Consider the following 15,118-nt stretch of genomic DNA (forward strand, 5'->3'; position numbering starts at 1 on the left):
TGTCCCGAATATAATGAGTGCAAATGTGATTTTATACAACAGTTCAGTAAATAAGAAGTAGATATTGTTCTAAACACAATGTTATGTGTTTTTGCTCAATTTTGCAGAGAACATATTACCTTTGAAGCAATAGCATTTTTTTAGTTACTAGTTATTAGTTCACCCACCCCCCGCCAAAAAAAAAAATATATAAAAAAAAAAAAATTCCATCATCATTTACCCTCGTTCACCCTCGTGTCATTTCAAATCTTAATTTTCATCATAGGAATAAATTATATATTTAAAATATATTCAAAGTGAAAACAGTTTTTACAATATTTGTTTTTAATGATCAAATAAATGTAGTCTCTGTTCACTTTCATAAATCATACTGACCCCGAACTACTCAAGATGTCTCATTCAATCAGCTTTCATGGATTTTCAGAATCTGAACTATTCATTTCAAAGAGAATCAAATCATTTTAATCTGTTCAGCAGAATGTCCCTTTGAAGAAAACTGATTTGATGTTCCAGGTTGAGAAAGCGTATCATTCCAGATTTTTCAACGTTGTAATCAAATTGGTGGTCGCTTTACCTCATGGTGACTAAACCCTTGAGTAAAACCCCTCTGTGAGACCGATCCCAACCCCAGCACAGCAAGACGACTCCTAGATGAAAGAACTTCCCTTCCTTTGAGAAAGAATTCACTTTTGTGCTCTTCCTAATCCCTCTGCGAGTTAGTTAAATGAAGCATGGGCTCTCTGATACGTATAGCGAAGCGGGGCAAGCTAGGGTTACCGAGACCCCACAGGGAGTCTGTGCTAGTTTCATGCGCCTTCTTGGAGGGGTGAAAATTATCATGTGAAACACTCAAGAAATTTTGAGCAGGGCTGATTTCTAGAAGCTGAATCCAGCCAAATAGATCCTTAATTACATCTTTAGGCATTGTATATTACATGGGTCATCTCCATGGCAGGATATTAGATTTCGGTGGTATGCTTTAGTGAGTACTTGCACCACAGTAGGTGGTCTAGCATCTGCTTAAGGGCAAGGAAAATTAATGCAATACAGAAAAAAATGACATAATGTTGTTTGTAGTTTGTGCTTATCTAAAGGTGCATTGCATTAGACGGTGTGTATTAAAATGACTTTTTGCTATGCAAATTCACAGGTCAGAAGACAACAAACGTGATGTTTGATACAGTATTTTGATTGATTTGTAAATTATATGTAATAAGTTTGCATAATTATAAAATAAATGTATAATTTTATTCCGCAAGAATGCTTTAAATTGTTCAAACATGGCAGTAAATGCTTTTACGTTGTTAAAAAAATTCTGTTTGTCCACAAAAATATTAAGCAGGATAGATTAATAATAACAAGAATTGTTGTTTGAGCATCAAATCGTGATTTCTGACGGATCATGTGACAATAAACTAGAGTAATTTTTTTTTTTCATCAATGGACCTCTCCTCAATCTAAATGTTTATTGGCTATTTGATGTCTGCAAAAAATCCTAGCCACAGAGAGATCAAACCTTTTAGAGAGATTTAGTGAATAAATGTACTGTTATGCCCATATATCATTCCAACTCAGTTTTGTTTTAGGGCAACATTTATCTGTGCAATTATCCGATTTTTTTTTTACTAATTTAACACATCTAAATAAAGAAATCTAAACTTTTTTATAAGTTATATAAAATTCAACTTAATTTTAAAGGCACTATAAGTTAAACCAAATTGATTATACTTAAAAATATAAACTTAAATGTAAACTTAAAGGGGGGGTGAAATGCTCGTTTTCACTCAATATCCTGTTAATCTTAAGTACCTATAGAGTAGTACTGCATCCTTCATAACTCCAAAAAGTCTTTAGTTTTATTATATTCATAAGAGAAAGATAGTCTGTACTGATTTTTCCCGGAAAAACTCGACCGGCTGGAGGCGTAACGTGTGGGCGGAGCTAAAGAATCACAAGCGCCAGTAGGCTTTTGCGTTGAGAGCATGTGGAAGCTGTGACATTACCGTGAGGAAAAAACCATCATCCAAAACAAACCATGGCTAACAGTCAGATTCAGCCGTATATTTATGATCCAGAATCAGATCCAGAATCAGATTTCAGAGGCTGAAATTTAACAAGAGCAGCATCAGGAACGACGTCTCTATGTGGTATGTACTGAAATTGTATATATTTGCTTAGCGGTTTTGGAAAATGACTAAGTTCCACTTTGTCGTCTTCTTTTTTTTTTTTTAAGCTGTATATGTGGAAAGTGCAGTTTGATGACAACATCGCATGTTGTTCACTTGATGTGCTTACGCGCCGATAGCTAAGTGAACAACACACGATCGTGACCCTTTTTCGTTGGGACTGCATTATCCTTAAGAAATAAACAATGTGCAAATCCGGTGTCAAACTGGGCCTTGTTTGTAAAACAAGCATCTTCGAAATGCAGGGAACAAACACAAACACTTGCACAACTCCGTTGATGCTCTGTAAAAATAAACTCCATCCACTGGTCCCTTAATGCTGTTTCTCTTTTGGTAATCTGTGCAGGGTTGTCTTGCCCTGGCAACCAAAGACACACTTCTTTTGTGACATTTCGCGACGCTCTCGCTCTGATCAGCGAATGCCTGTTGTGCTCTCAGAGCTCTGCTATACGGGAGCGCGCGCTCTTCCGGCAGAAGTGCCCTTAGGACCCATATAAGGAAATTCCGCTCCATCTAACGTCACACAGAGCCATACTCGAAAAAAACTTTCCGAAACTTGTGACAAACCGGAAGAGGTATTTTTGGAACAGAAATACTCATTCAAACGTACAACTTAATTTTTCAAACTTTGTCCATGTTTAGCATGGGAATCCAACTCTTTAACAGTGTAAAAAACTCAGTATGCCTGAAATAGCATTTCACCCCCCCCTTTAAGAAACCTTTTTTTAAAGTGAATCTAAAATACTATATTTTTTGAGGATTTCAATTATGCTTCATGTGGTGAAGAACTTCAGGCACTTCATGTACCACTGCATACTGGAGAGCCTTTGCAGTAGAGAATATATGAAAAAAAATATTGAATAGTTCTCCGGTTCACTCTGCTTTTATGCTCTAGCATGGGTCTTATTTCAAGAGGCAGGGCATTGCCTTCAATGGGAATGAAATTAGCACTTGATGTATATTTACCCCTTGAGGAGAGTCTAGGTCATCCCACTGATCTGTATTGATCTAGACTGGAGTAATTTTGGAGAAAATGATGTTTGATTGGACCTTCAGAGTTAGCATGGAGTGTAGATCTGATGAGGAGATGCAAGTGAGAAAAAAATCAATCTTAAACATTCTTTCTTTTCTATCAGAGCAGAAGCCCAGAGTAGAGCCGTAAATAAGGTGTGTAGCGTTTTACTTCACTCTTTCAAAGAGGCTGTCAGAACAGATTACCAGACAGAGACCACTTTTGTCGGATTGACTTTGAAGCTTTTTTCCCCTCTGTTGTTTCGGTGGAGTTTGCTGGTAAGTCTTTGTTGTAAAGTGAAGTCTATTGATCTGACAAGACATCCGTTTGAGTTAACCATCATTTGATCCGAGACATCTGGAAATTAGAGCTTCAAGTAAATCTGAGGAATTGGTGTGAACGGTTAGGTGAAGCCTGTGTGAAAGATAAAATAAAAATAATTTTAACAAATCTAATACGGTTTAATTTTTAATTTTAAATCAAATTATTTTAATCATACATATAATGTATGTTTATTAGTTTAATATAATATAATATAAAAAATTCATACACAAAAATTGTTCAACCACAAAATTGAACTAAAACATATTAATTTGACAAAAATTGTGTATAATTGACATCATTTGTTTATTTAGTTAAAGGAATAATGAAATAAAAATGATGTCATCATTTACTAATCCTCAAGTTGTTCCACGCTTGTATGCATTTCTTATTTCTGTTGAATATAAAATAATATATTTTGAAGAATGTGCCATTTCCTGAATGGAAAAAGTACTATTAAACTCAATTTGGCCTAGAAATTAAGCTTCCCACATTTTTTACAAAAATATCTTGTTTTGTTTTCAACAAAGACATTCATGAACAGCTTGAGGGTGAATGATGAAAGAATTTTTATTTTTGGGTGAAATATCCCTATGACATACATAAAAGATTGGCTAAATTGAATGAAATTTTTAGTCAAAAGTCAGAAATGGCAATAACTTTATAGTCTTTATTTGGAAACCTCTGATTAAAATTTTTAGTGATGACCATGCACGGCTCTAAAATCAATTCTAGTCATATTTCAGGTGGAAATCTCATTTATTTCTTCCTCCTCAGCCACTGACGACAGAGAATTCTTCATGACAGATATGTTTCCTCACCTCCCAATTTGTTCAATAGATTAATAAGCCTGCTTGAAAGCAAGTATCAGATATCTTTGATAAATTCCTCTCTTGCCAGGCTCTGTCTTCCTGCAGACTATCTTGAATGTTTGATCTGAAGTTGTTTACTTCTTCACACACACCCCGTCATCTTTTTTTTTTTTTTTTTTTTTTTAAATAACAGACTTTAGTGCTACAATCCTCCCAATTACACTGAATTCACAGGCGCTCTAAAGTATGAAAAAATCCTTGCTGGCTCTTGTGAAGTTGGTAGAACTGATGTTTTTCTGGCTCTGGAATAAGTCTGTCCAAATCTTATTTAATGGTACTAGTGTGGGCTCTATAGAGATGTCGGGGTGTCGTCTGTGGCTCTTTCAGTAAATATTATTTAGTCAGTAATGGTTAGTTTGCTTCATAGGCTGCTGCACTGTGAAAGAGTATATATAGCCATTGAAAGAAAAGAACTGGTGGTACATGACTTAGTAATTCATTTTGATCAATCAGGACAAAAAACACTATAATAACAAATTAAAAGTAGTCCATAACATGTGCAGATCAGAGATGATTATCAGCATTTGATAATATTAATTTGCATTAATCATTTATAGAAAAGTCTTGAAAAGTGTACAATGGTGTCCACAAAAATATTCATACTTTTCGTATATATATAAGTATATATACCTGACATTTCATGAATGTCTGTTGAACAGAAAATGCCCCTGAAAAGTACAGCCCGTACATTTGTCACACTTGTCTCAAAACGATGTCTTTTATGGCCCGTGAGTGCAACACAACAGGACGCTTTTGTAACAGAGGCCAAGCCCCAGTGTGTCTTAACCTCTTTTTTCTGTTTGTATCAGCAGATAAATAGTTTATTTGTTGTTTTGCTCCTCTGTTCGTCCTCATCACATCCCTGTCCTTGAGAAGAACAGTAGAGATCAACAAATACAACATGAATGTTTTCAGCACTTTTGCAGTGAATGCAGAGTGTACAAACACACAGGCTCCTTAATAGTCTGAGGTCAAGAAGATATCAGTTTCCTAGAGGACTGGAGCGACCAATCATCACATTTCAAACATCATCCATCAGTCTGAGCATTTATTGTGTGGACGCCTTGCAGCTGGCAGCATGCCTGCATTATATATTTCTGAAGGCAAAGCAGGTACATGTGAAGGACAGTAAAGCATATATGAGCTAAATATCATTTTCTTTTTGTCCTTGTCACTCTTTCTCCTCCATAATAAAAGAGAGCTTCTTACAGGAGCTATAAAGCAAATTCAATTCAACTCTCGGCCAGGTAATACCTCTTGGGGCAATGTAACATAGACCAAAAAAAAACTACATATTTCATCTTAAATACAACTGCCTTAGAGAAAAGCAAATTGGTTTCTATCTAAATGCAAATTTGAACCTCTGTGGTAGTGTTGGGTGAGTTGAGCTCATGCATGTGTGTTTTGGACCTTTCTGAGACACAAGCAAGGCCTCAATCATGTATGACATTTCACTTTTTATTTTTTAGTGATTGATAGGTCTGTTCTTAAAAAGTTTGACAAGGCACAGATTTACAGTGATTTATGCTGAAATATTTGCTACGTGCAGTACTTTGAACGCTTTCTTTGTACAGTACAATGCTTTTTTAATGTAAGCATGGGGTTTATTTTGTAACCTTTGTATCAATTTACTATGAACACATTTATCTGTTCCTGGCTAGTTGTGAGTTGACCATTGCTGTCATTGCTGAATGTTATTATAGCACACAGAAATGACAGCAATATCAAGAAAATCAAATAAATATATATTTAGTTTTACTTTATTTAGTTTTATTTTATCTTGGTTTTTTTTGTACTTCTTCTTCTTCTTCTTCTTCTTCTTCTTCTTATTCATTTTATTTACTTAACTTAAATTTGACCTTATCATATAATATATTAATTTTATTTTATATTTAATTTAATTTAATTTAATTTATTTATTACTAGTTTTCAGTCAGAGTTAAATATTTTGAAGAAAAACATTGTCACACAGGTATTGTCACAAATGATTAAAATTATACCACTGTTATCACATAAAAAAAAAATGACGGCAATGTCAATAAAATAAAATAAATAATATTTTTATTTTAACTTGTCTGGTTTTATTTGTATTGTACATTTAATTTAATTTAATTTAATTTAATTTAATTTAATGGAAGAAAAATAGAACTTGAGTCACACAATAATTGTCACGCATTATTGATCATTGCTGTCACTTCTGAGTGTCATTACAGTACGTGGAGCTCCAAGCGTTTTCCTGCAGACTGTGATGTTCTCGGCAAAAGCCTGTAGTCTTTGAGAAAATTAGAAAATGGCCACAAAATCCCTGGGGATAGAGATGCGAGATGTCGGATATCTGCTCCATCACTTTAATACTGTTATCATGAAATTGGCCATCGCTCAATTATTGTCAGAACCAGTGAACTGATGTGTATTTCCTCTCATTTCGCGACAAAGAAGGGGTAACAAACATTGCTTGACAGTGTTTAGGACTTCAGCTGCCAGTCCCCCTACAAAATGATTTTTTGATCTGTCTTGACGTTTGCTGAAAACAGCAGCTGCAGTAAGCTATGTGAGGTTATTGCATTATTAAAAGACTTTAACGTCTCTCATCCATCTCATTCCAGTGCTTTCCGTTCCAGTGAAATCACAAGATAAATGAGACCAAACAGGCCATGATTACTGATCTGACAAACAAATGCATATATATATATATATATATATATATATACATATATATAAACACATTATTATAGCATCTGTTTGTCAGATCAGTAATCCCTGGAGCAAGATTTGAACTTGTGACCCCTTGCATTTAAAGCAAAATATTCCTTTGAGCCACATCAGCTCATGCTCAGATCAAGGCTGAGCCTCCCTGAGACTGAAATCCTAGAGTCGCCTGTTGTAACAAATGCTCTTGGTTTAACCTCAAGTATTTGATGATTTTCTTTCAGTGTCTTTTGTTAATTGAATATAAGAAATTTCACCTCCTCATGGTCCTTGTCTGGATGTGATTATCCGGCTTCAGTTGAATAATTCTGTAATATTTCTCCCTTGTTAAATAGAGTTGATGTTTTTGTCTTTGTAGCAGCCTCAAAGGGGGTACTTGTGAATGGTGAGCACCCTTTTGAAATAAAACAACAAATGCAAAAGACTTCAGTCTCATGCACTTCACAGACACACTTAAAGGAACAGATCACCCAAAAATGAATATTTGCTGAAAATGTATTCACCCTCAGGCCATCCAATTTCTTCATCAGAAAAGACTTGGAGAAACTTGCTCATGAATAGATTCTCTGCAGTGAATGGGTGCCGTCAGAGTGAGATCCCAAACAACTGATAAAAACATCACAATAATTTATAATTATTTTGGATTGTAAATGGTGCTTGTCTTGATCTGTGCATATAATATTTCAAACATGATGGAATTTTCACTGAAGAAAGCTATGTGATGGATCGAGGACTCATATTTTAGTCAGAAACAATGGTTTGAAGTTTTAAAATGCCTTTAATGATGATGTTTTTCTCTTTAATTGATGGACCTGAGTCATGTGGATTACTTGTTGATTAGTATGATGTTACATATCAGCTGTTTAGACGCTCATTCTGACGGCACCCATTCACTGCACATTGGTGAGCAAGTGATGTACTGTAATGCTAAGTTAGAAAGACACAAACTCATCTACATCTTGGATGGTGTGAGGGTGAGGAAATATTTCGTAAATTTTCATTTTTGGATGAACTATCCCTTTAAATGAAGGCCACGAGACTGCATGTCCTCATCAAAAAATGCACCATTTTGGATAGGGTCCTGCAGTTAATTGTGTAAAGTGTACACCATAATGTGAAAAACACAAAAGAAATCAATGAACCAAGTCTTTAAATGAGAGCAATTCTACAAGCGTTGTTTTGTAATGAGGACAGCTTTGTAATGTGATGACAAAAAAAAATGAAGTTTCAGTAACCTTTTCCAAGTCTCAAAGCGGTTTTGTTTGTCATTAATTGCAGTACTTGATTCTAAAATTTTACCTGAATAGATGAACATTTTTGTTGTAAGCACATCTAATTAACATTTAGCATCGTTTTCTGCACAACTCCTGAATCTGCAGGGCCACAGCAAGGAAATGATATTTTACCTGAGTAATGAGCTTGCAGTCTGAGTTAAATGTGATAAGATGAAAAATACTGTGTACTGTAAATAATAATACACCTATAAATGAAGGAACACACTGTTCTATTTTTTTGTCTCTTCACTGGCTGCACTCAAACGCAAACACAGCACAAACAGTGCCGTCTGACACATGAACAAAGGACTCTTATGATTTGATTCTTTTAATGAATTATGAATGAATTTGTTAATTAATTCTTTTAATGAATCATTTAACACAGCTAGGGTTACAAGTTTGATTCCAGTCAGTGAGTTGATTCAGATTGAATCCATGATTTAATCAATCCATTTATAGCTTAAATTAAAAGTTTCTGATACATTATATAGACACACATACATACACACAAATATAGAAGCCAAAATTTTCTTTATTTCAAAGTTTAATCAAATGCAATATATTTAAGACTAATATGTGTATTTTTTTTACATTATTATATATACATATATACTTAGAACTAATGTTAAAACAAGTATAAAAGTATGAATATAATAAAATTAATGTTTAAAATTTTTATTAAAACAACAAATGTAGTTTTACAGTACATTCATATATTAATATATTGTTAAAATGAATGCAAAACTACATTTGTTGTTTTGTTTAATTTAAAAAGTTATATTCATACTTATACTACCAAAAAATATATATAATTGTAAAACAACATTTATGGTTTTGTTGAATGTGGATCTTACACATAATTATATGGTTTTCAAACACTTTACTCCCCAAAAACAATCCATTTGATTAAATTTAACAACTTGTTACATTACTTTATATAAGGTATATATTGCACATTTTGGCTGAGAAACTACATCCCAAAATTCACACACTTATATAAGAATTGAAGTGCATTACAAACATTTCTGATTTCTTGTAAATACAGCAACTTTAATTTTTAGGTAGCTTCTAATCCACTTTTCAATTACTTACTAAAGCGTAACATTCCTTTTATTATCTCTGTTGTACTAGACTAAGAGGATTTGTATGAAAATAAAAGGCAGGACAAACACACTGTGTTTTTTGTTTAGTTTTTTTGCCCCATTTTCTTTTCAACCTTGTCTTTGACGGATGTACGAATGCAGCAGCACATGTTTTTTGATAACGCGGCTCCTCTTTCATCTTCCTGCATGTTGTCTCAGGAATTAACCTGTGTGCGTGCCTCATTCGTTATCCATGTGTGTGCGGTGAGCACTGGCTGTTTTCGTATGCGCTGTGTTCACTGGGGAGCTGGATGGTGTTTTTGAAGAGAGGGCAAGTCCCCTATATTTAAGCCCAGTTGATTGACAGTTCATTCCCTCACCCGGTTCTGCACGCCTGCATTTCCTGCGTTCTCCTCAGAGCTCTGATCCTGCCAATTGGACTGTCACACACTGAGTCTCAGGCACACACAGACACACACACACACATACTGCACCAACAATTAAACATGGCCTGTCGTATTGGATTTCACTAGTCGTTCCCACTAACCACCACCTGTAACTAACCATCTGGCACGGCCCAGAAAATGGCAAATCTGACAAATTGTCTTGATGAATTACAGGAAGCAGGTTTGTTTATCACCATGACAGCTGGTGTGATTTTATCATCACTTAAATCCGACGGGAAGGATGTGGCGAACAGCTCTTGAAAGGCTTGCTTGATGGGAGGTCACCAGTGTTGGAAAGTTACTTTGAAACTCGCAAAGCTAATCTGCTAAATACTTCAAGTACAGCCCATCTCTAAATCATTTCTTGAAAAAATAAAAATAAAGATTTGAATCACTTCAATCTACTAGCTACTAAAAAGCAGCTAATTACATTATTTAGAGGGACAGTATATTTTTATTATTATAATTAATTCATCATATAATTTAAACATCAAAAGTTAATAACATATTCCTATATATAATCAAATGTAATATTTATTATATATTTATGACATATTTATTTACTCTTTTGTTTGATTTTAAACAAATTTTATGGTATTCAAACATTTTACTTTCAAAAATCATTTGAGAGAATTTTACTGTATATAGCAGTCTTGTCTTTTTAGAATTTTTTTTTCACAATATTTATCTTTATGCTGAATTTTTGCTCAAATAAATGCTCTTTTTATTATTATTATTATTATTATTATTATTATTATTAACCATAGTAATTGTATTTATTTTTTAATTTTAAGTTTTATTTTTAATTTTAAAATGTAGTTAAGGTAAGTGGCATTGCTACTTTTATTTATTTTCTCCCCAGCACAGACAATCATATCATAGGAAACACTCTGTAAAGAACAATCTGTTGATAAAAAAAATGAATGTGATTCAAAAAGAATTAAAGTGCTAATTGACTGAAAGCACTTAAACAAAGAAAAGTGTGTCTTCTCTTTACTTGATAGCTATTGCCTGATAGCTTCTCACAGAGATACATATTGTGTCCACCCTTCTCTTTGGGTACACTTTTTTGTTACAGTATTTTTATCTCAACTTCCACACAACACATTTATATGAAACAGTGGAATGTAATCATGTATATTTGCAAAATAAATAGAAAGTACAAAACACTTATCATTTGTTGTTGACATCAGAAGTTGTGTATGTCCAATTTAATTCTTACAGCACAAATTCATTCACAAATTTAAACAAACTACAGACTTTTTATGAACAGGATCAAGAACCATTTAGATGTAGTTTGTTTCTTCATCAGAACAGATTTTGCTTGCCAGTGGATCCTTTGCAGTGAATGGGTGCCGTCAGTCCAAACATCTGACAAAAACATCACAATAATCCTCATGACTCAAGTCCAGCATGTCTTGTGAAGTGAGAAACTAAATCTTTACAGATAATTTTAATTTTAAACTATTGTTTCTAGCTAGAATATTATGTCCATAATATTGCTTTCTCTGGTGAAAAAATAATCTCATCTAAATCAAGAGAGAAATAGATAGATCAAGCTCGGTTCAGTCTAAAACAGTAAACAAATATGCTGGTGCATCGTGATGTGAGAGGACAACAGGGGATGGACCTTTTCACTGGAGGAAGTATTATGGATTATGGATTGTTTCGGCGGTTTAAAGTTAAAACAACTTATTAAAGGATTTGTGTCTTACAAACATAGTTTTTCATTTCAAGATGTTAACTGATACACTGGAATGATGTGGATTACGTTTTCATCAGCTGTTTGGATTCTCATTCTGACGGCACCCATTCACTTCAAAGGATCCATTGGTGAGCAAGTGATAATTTCTCCAAATCTATTCCAGTGAAGAAACAAACTCATCTATATCTTGGATGGCCTGAGGGTGAGTAAATGTTCAGTGAATTTAAGTTTTTGTCTGAACTTTTTTTTTTTTTGTCCTTTAATGTGTCCTTCTGTCGTGCTTTAAGTCACACGATACAGTACAGTTTTTCTTTGGATCTATGAGATATGCAAATGACTGCTGGATTTCCGTTCACAGAGAACTTCTCCTGACGCTGGCCCTTGGCCAGGTCTTATCACTGCTCATCTGTGGGATTGGCCTGACCAGCAAATACCTGGCGGATGATTACCACGCCAACACTCCGGTGTTCCAGTGCTTTCTCAACTACATCCTGCTGTTCCTGGTCTACACCACCACACTCGCAGTCAGGCAAGGTAAGGGCGGCTCCTCCAGGCTTCTGTGCAGTTTAATATAACACTGTCAAATGGTAACATAACGTGAGGTTACAGTATCTGTAAGACAAGGTGATGATAAGACCATAGGAATGTACATTTTTTATGAGAGACTGGCAGAAAAAGGTTATTTGAAGTTTTTCCATTAAATTTCTCTTTTCTGTCTCGAGCGTGACCTCTTCTGGGACTCTGGCACAAACTTTCAAAACTACTAGCCTGTTTCTATTCAGAAACATGTCAGTCAGGCTCTGTAGATTTCATAAAAAAAAAGAAAAAGAAAAAGGAACTCTGTGTTTGATGCTTGTATTTTTTATTTGTTTTATTTTTATATTGTTCATTTATAGACAAATTCTCTTACATTTTATTTAATAAAAGCATAAATGCATCATATTTTACTTTTGTCACATTTTTCCCCCTAAAGTATATCCACTTATATTTAGTTCAAACATCAAATTTGCATTGACTGAACTAAGTAAATGTGGACAAATAAATTATTTTGTGTATTTTATACTTCTAAATTAAACATAGGAGTGCATAATTAGCCCTGTCTTAATGTTGATGTGGTAATTACTGTATACGTTTAGTCTTTTTTCTTTTCACTTGATGGCAAGTCAGGTTACAGGTGTCGTGCTCTGGTTTTATTTCCTAATTGATTTGATGTTGAGTCTCGTGTCCGAGCAGCAAGCTTTGACACAATGTTTTCTGGCACACTTTCAGCAGGCTAAGAATAGAAACGGAAAAGCGTCGTGTTCTGAGATGAGAAATATGCCAACTCACAGTCTATTTATAACAGATCACATGTGATTCATTGACTAACACACTCTTTTTATACAGAAATCAGGTTGTTTTAATAAGCTCTTTTAGGATCATTAATGGATGAGTCATTTTTGAAGGCTAAACAGGACCAGAAATGATTTTGGATGAAAATCTTTGCTAGGAGCTTTCATACTTTTACACTATAAATATTACAGAGTGCATGATTCAGAGTGGTTAATCAAGCAAAACGAAACTCTCTATTAGTCATTTGAAATACAATTCTTACATGAAAAAGCAAGATTTCATGTCTATTATATGTATCAATGTGTGTTTAATATAAAAACACATGCATATACACACGTATACATATACATTAATTAGGTTTTGATTTGATTGCTAAGTTGTTCTGAGTGCCTCTAAGATGTTGCTAGGGCGTTGTTGATAGATACTGTAGTAACATTTGGGGTTTAATGGGTGACTTTCCAGTATCCTTACTTGTCATTCTGTCAAGTTTTTGTCATAGTAACTTTTTCGCAGCTCTTTTTTCACCCATAATGCATCATTTTAATTGGCAAGCCTTGCTGAACCGTATTTTGAAGCATGCGAATATTGCACGCGAAGGCTGCGTACAAACTCATTATTTCAAGCACGCCGTCAGCGGCTCCTGCCAAATTGGCGCAGTCTCTTTGTTCTACTCCAGTGACCAAGGAGTTGTGTCTGCAGCCTCGGTAAACATGTCCACACGACGCTACAGAAGCGGGCAGGGAATGTGAGCTTTCAGGGTAACAAGAGCAGCTGCCTGTCAGGCGGCCCGTGTCCACGAGCTCCGTGCCAAACAATGATGCTCATCTTCTACAGTCCGACAGCGCAGAATCTGTCATCTTACAATAGCCTCGGTAAAGTGAAACTTGCTTTTCTCATTTCCTTCCCTTCCCGTCATCTCTTCTCACCTCTTCTGTGTAGCTTGTAGCAGTCTTGACCCCCGTGCTCCGTTCAAATTGGATTTAAACCACGGCGCTGCAGTACTGGAGGAGGGGTATGGCGGGAAATTGGTCTCTCTCGTCAAAACTGCATCACTTTTTACCGGTGGAGACATAATGTGGTTTCCTGTACTAATGCAGCCAGGCAGTTATTAATTACTGGAGGCTAATGCTGATGGCTGACAGAAACGTTTCATGCTCTGCTGTTCGTTATTAAGCCTGATTCATATTATGGCAATTCCAGAACACTGCACTCCGCTGATCAGAATAAATACAACTAGCCTAACTTTGAATACATTTAGAAAGATTTCAATTTCTTATGCCAGCTAAACATCTGAGGTAGTGTTACAGTAGTTTGCTATCATGGAGATATTTAGAATTTATTTATATTTTTATATTTCTGTTTTTATTTTAATTTTAGTTTTATGTTGTGTTTTTGTCATTTATTTTTGTTTTATGTCTATTTATTAATTTAATATTATTATGAATTAGTTATTAATTTTTTCACATTTTAGTTTTAGTTATTTACATGAATTCAAACTAATACATATTTACAATATTTCATTGGAAAGTAGCTAACATAAAATATATATATTTTTAAACTTTTTAGTTTACTTAGTTAAGTACTAGTTATTTTAATACATCAAGATAAAATAAATAAAATGATAAATGATGCCTTGGCAGCATTTATTTTATTTAACTGAAATAAATTTATTTTTTTAATTTATTTATTTAATTATTATTTATTTTAATGTTAAATGAAGCAAAATAAAAATAATAATTATTGCCATGGTAACCAGATGAAATAAAAAATAATTTTATTTCAGTTAATTTAAATAAAAAATATAAATAACTAGTGGAAATAAATGTATTTACAATTTTTATTTTATTTCAGTTAATCTATTCAAAAATAGTTATTTTAATACATCAAGTTAAACTGAATAATGTTAACATATATATATTTAATTTTATATTACATTTTAGTTAATTTATTTGAAGTAATGAAAATATTTCTAGCTAACTTTTATCTCTAAGGAGCCTTGGAAAATGAACAAGCACTATCATTTCTGATCCCAGTGGGTATTTCTTTTGTATTTTAAAAGAATAGTGTTTTCTAATGCATCTGTTTGTTTCAGATATAGTTTTCAGACACTTATTTCATTGTAGAAATGGTCTTTTGATAGTGTACTGTATCAAGTAAGCTGCATTAGTATCAAGTTTGC

The 15,118-nt window shown here is 34.0% G+C and overlaps 1 protein-coding gene across 1 annotated transcript in view; it reads left to right on the forward strand.

Annotated features, from left to right (window-relative positions):
• LOC113044656 (solute carrier family 35 member F1-like) overlaps positions 1-15,118 on the forward strand; it is an 88,081-nt gene that overhangs the window by 27,234 nt on the left and 45,729 nt on the right. Inside the window, exon 2 of the mRNA XM_026204817.1 lies at positions 11,966-12,141. Within this exon, the coding sequence (XP_026060602.1) occupies positions 11,966-12,141 (176 nt within the window). The remainder of the gene's footprint in view (positions 1-11,965; positions 12,142-15,118) is intronic.

This window comes from Carassius auratus, chromosome 26, assembly GCF_003368295.1.
Source record: "Carassius auratus strain Wakin chromosome 26, ASM336829v1, whole genome shotgun sequence".
Taxonomy (NCBI): Eukaryota; Metazoa; Chordata; class Actinopteri; order Cypriniformes; family Cyprinidae; genus Carassius; species Carassius auratus.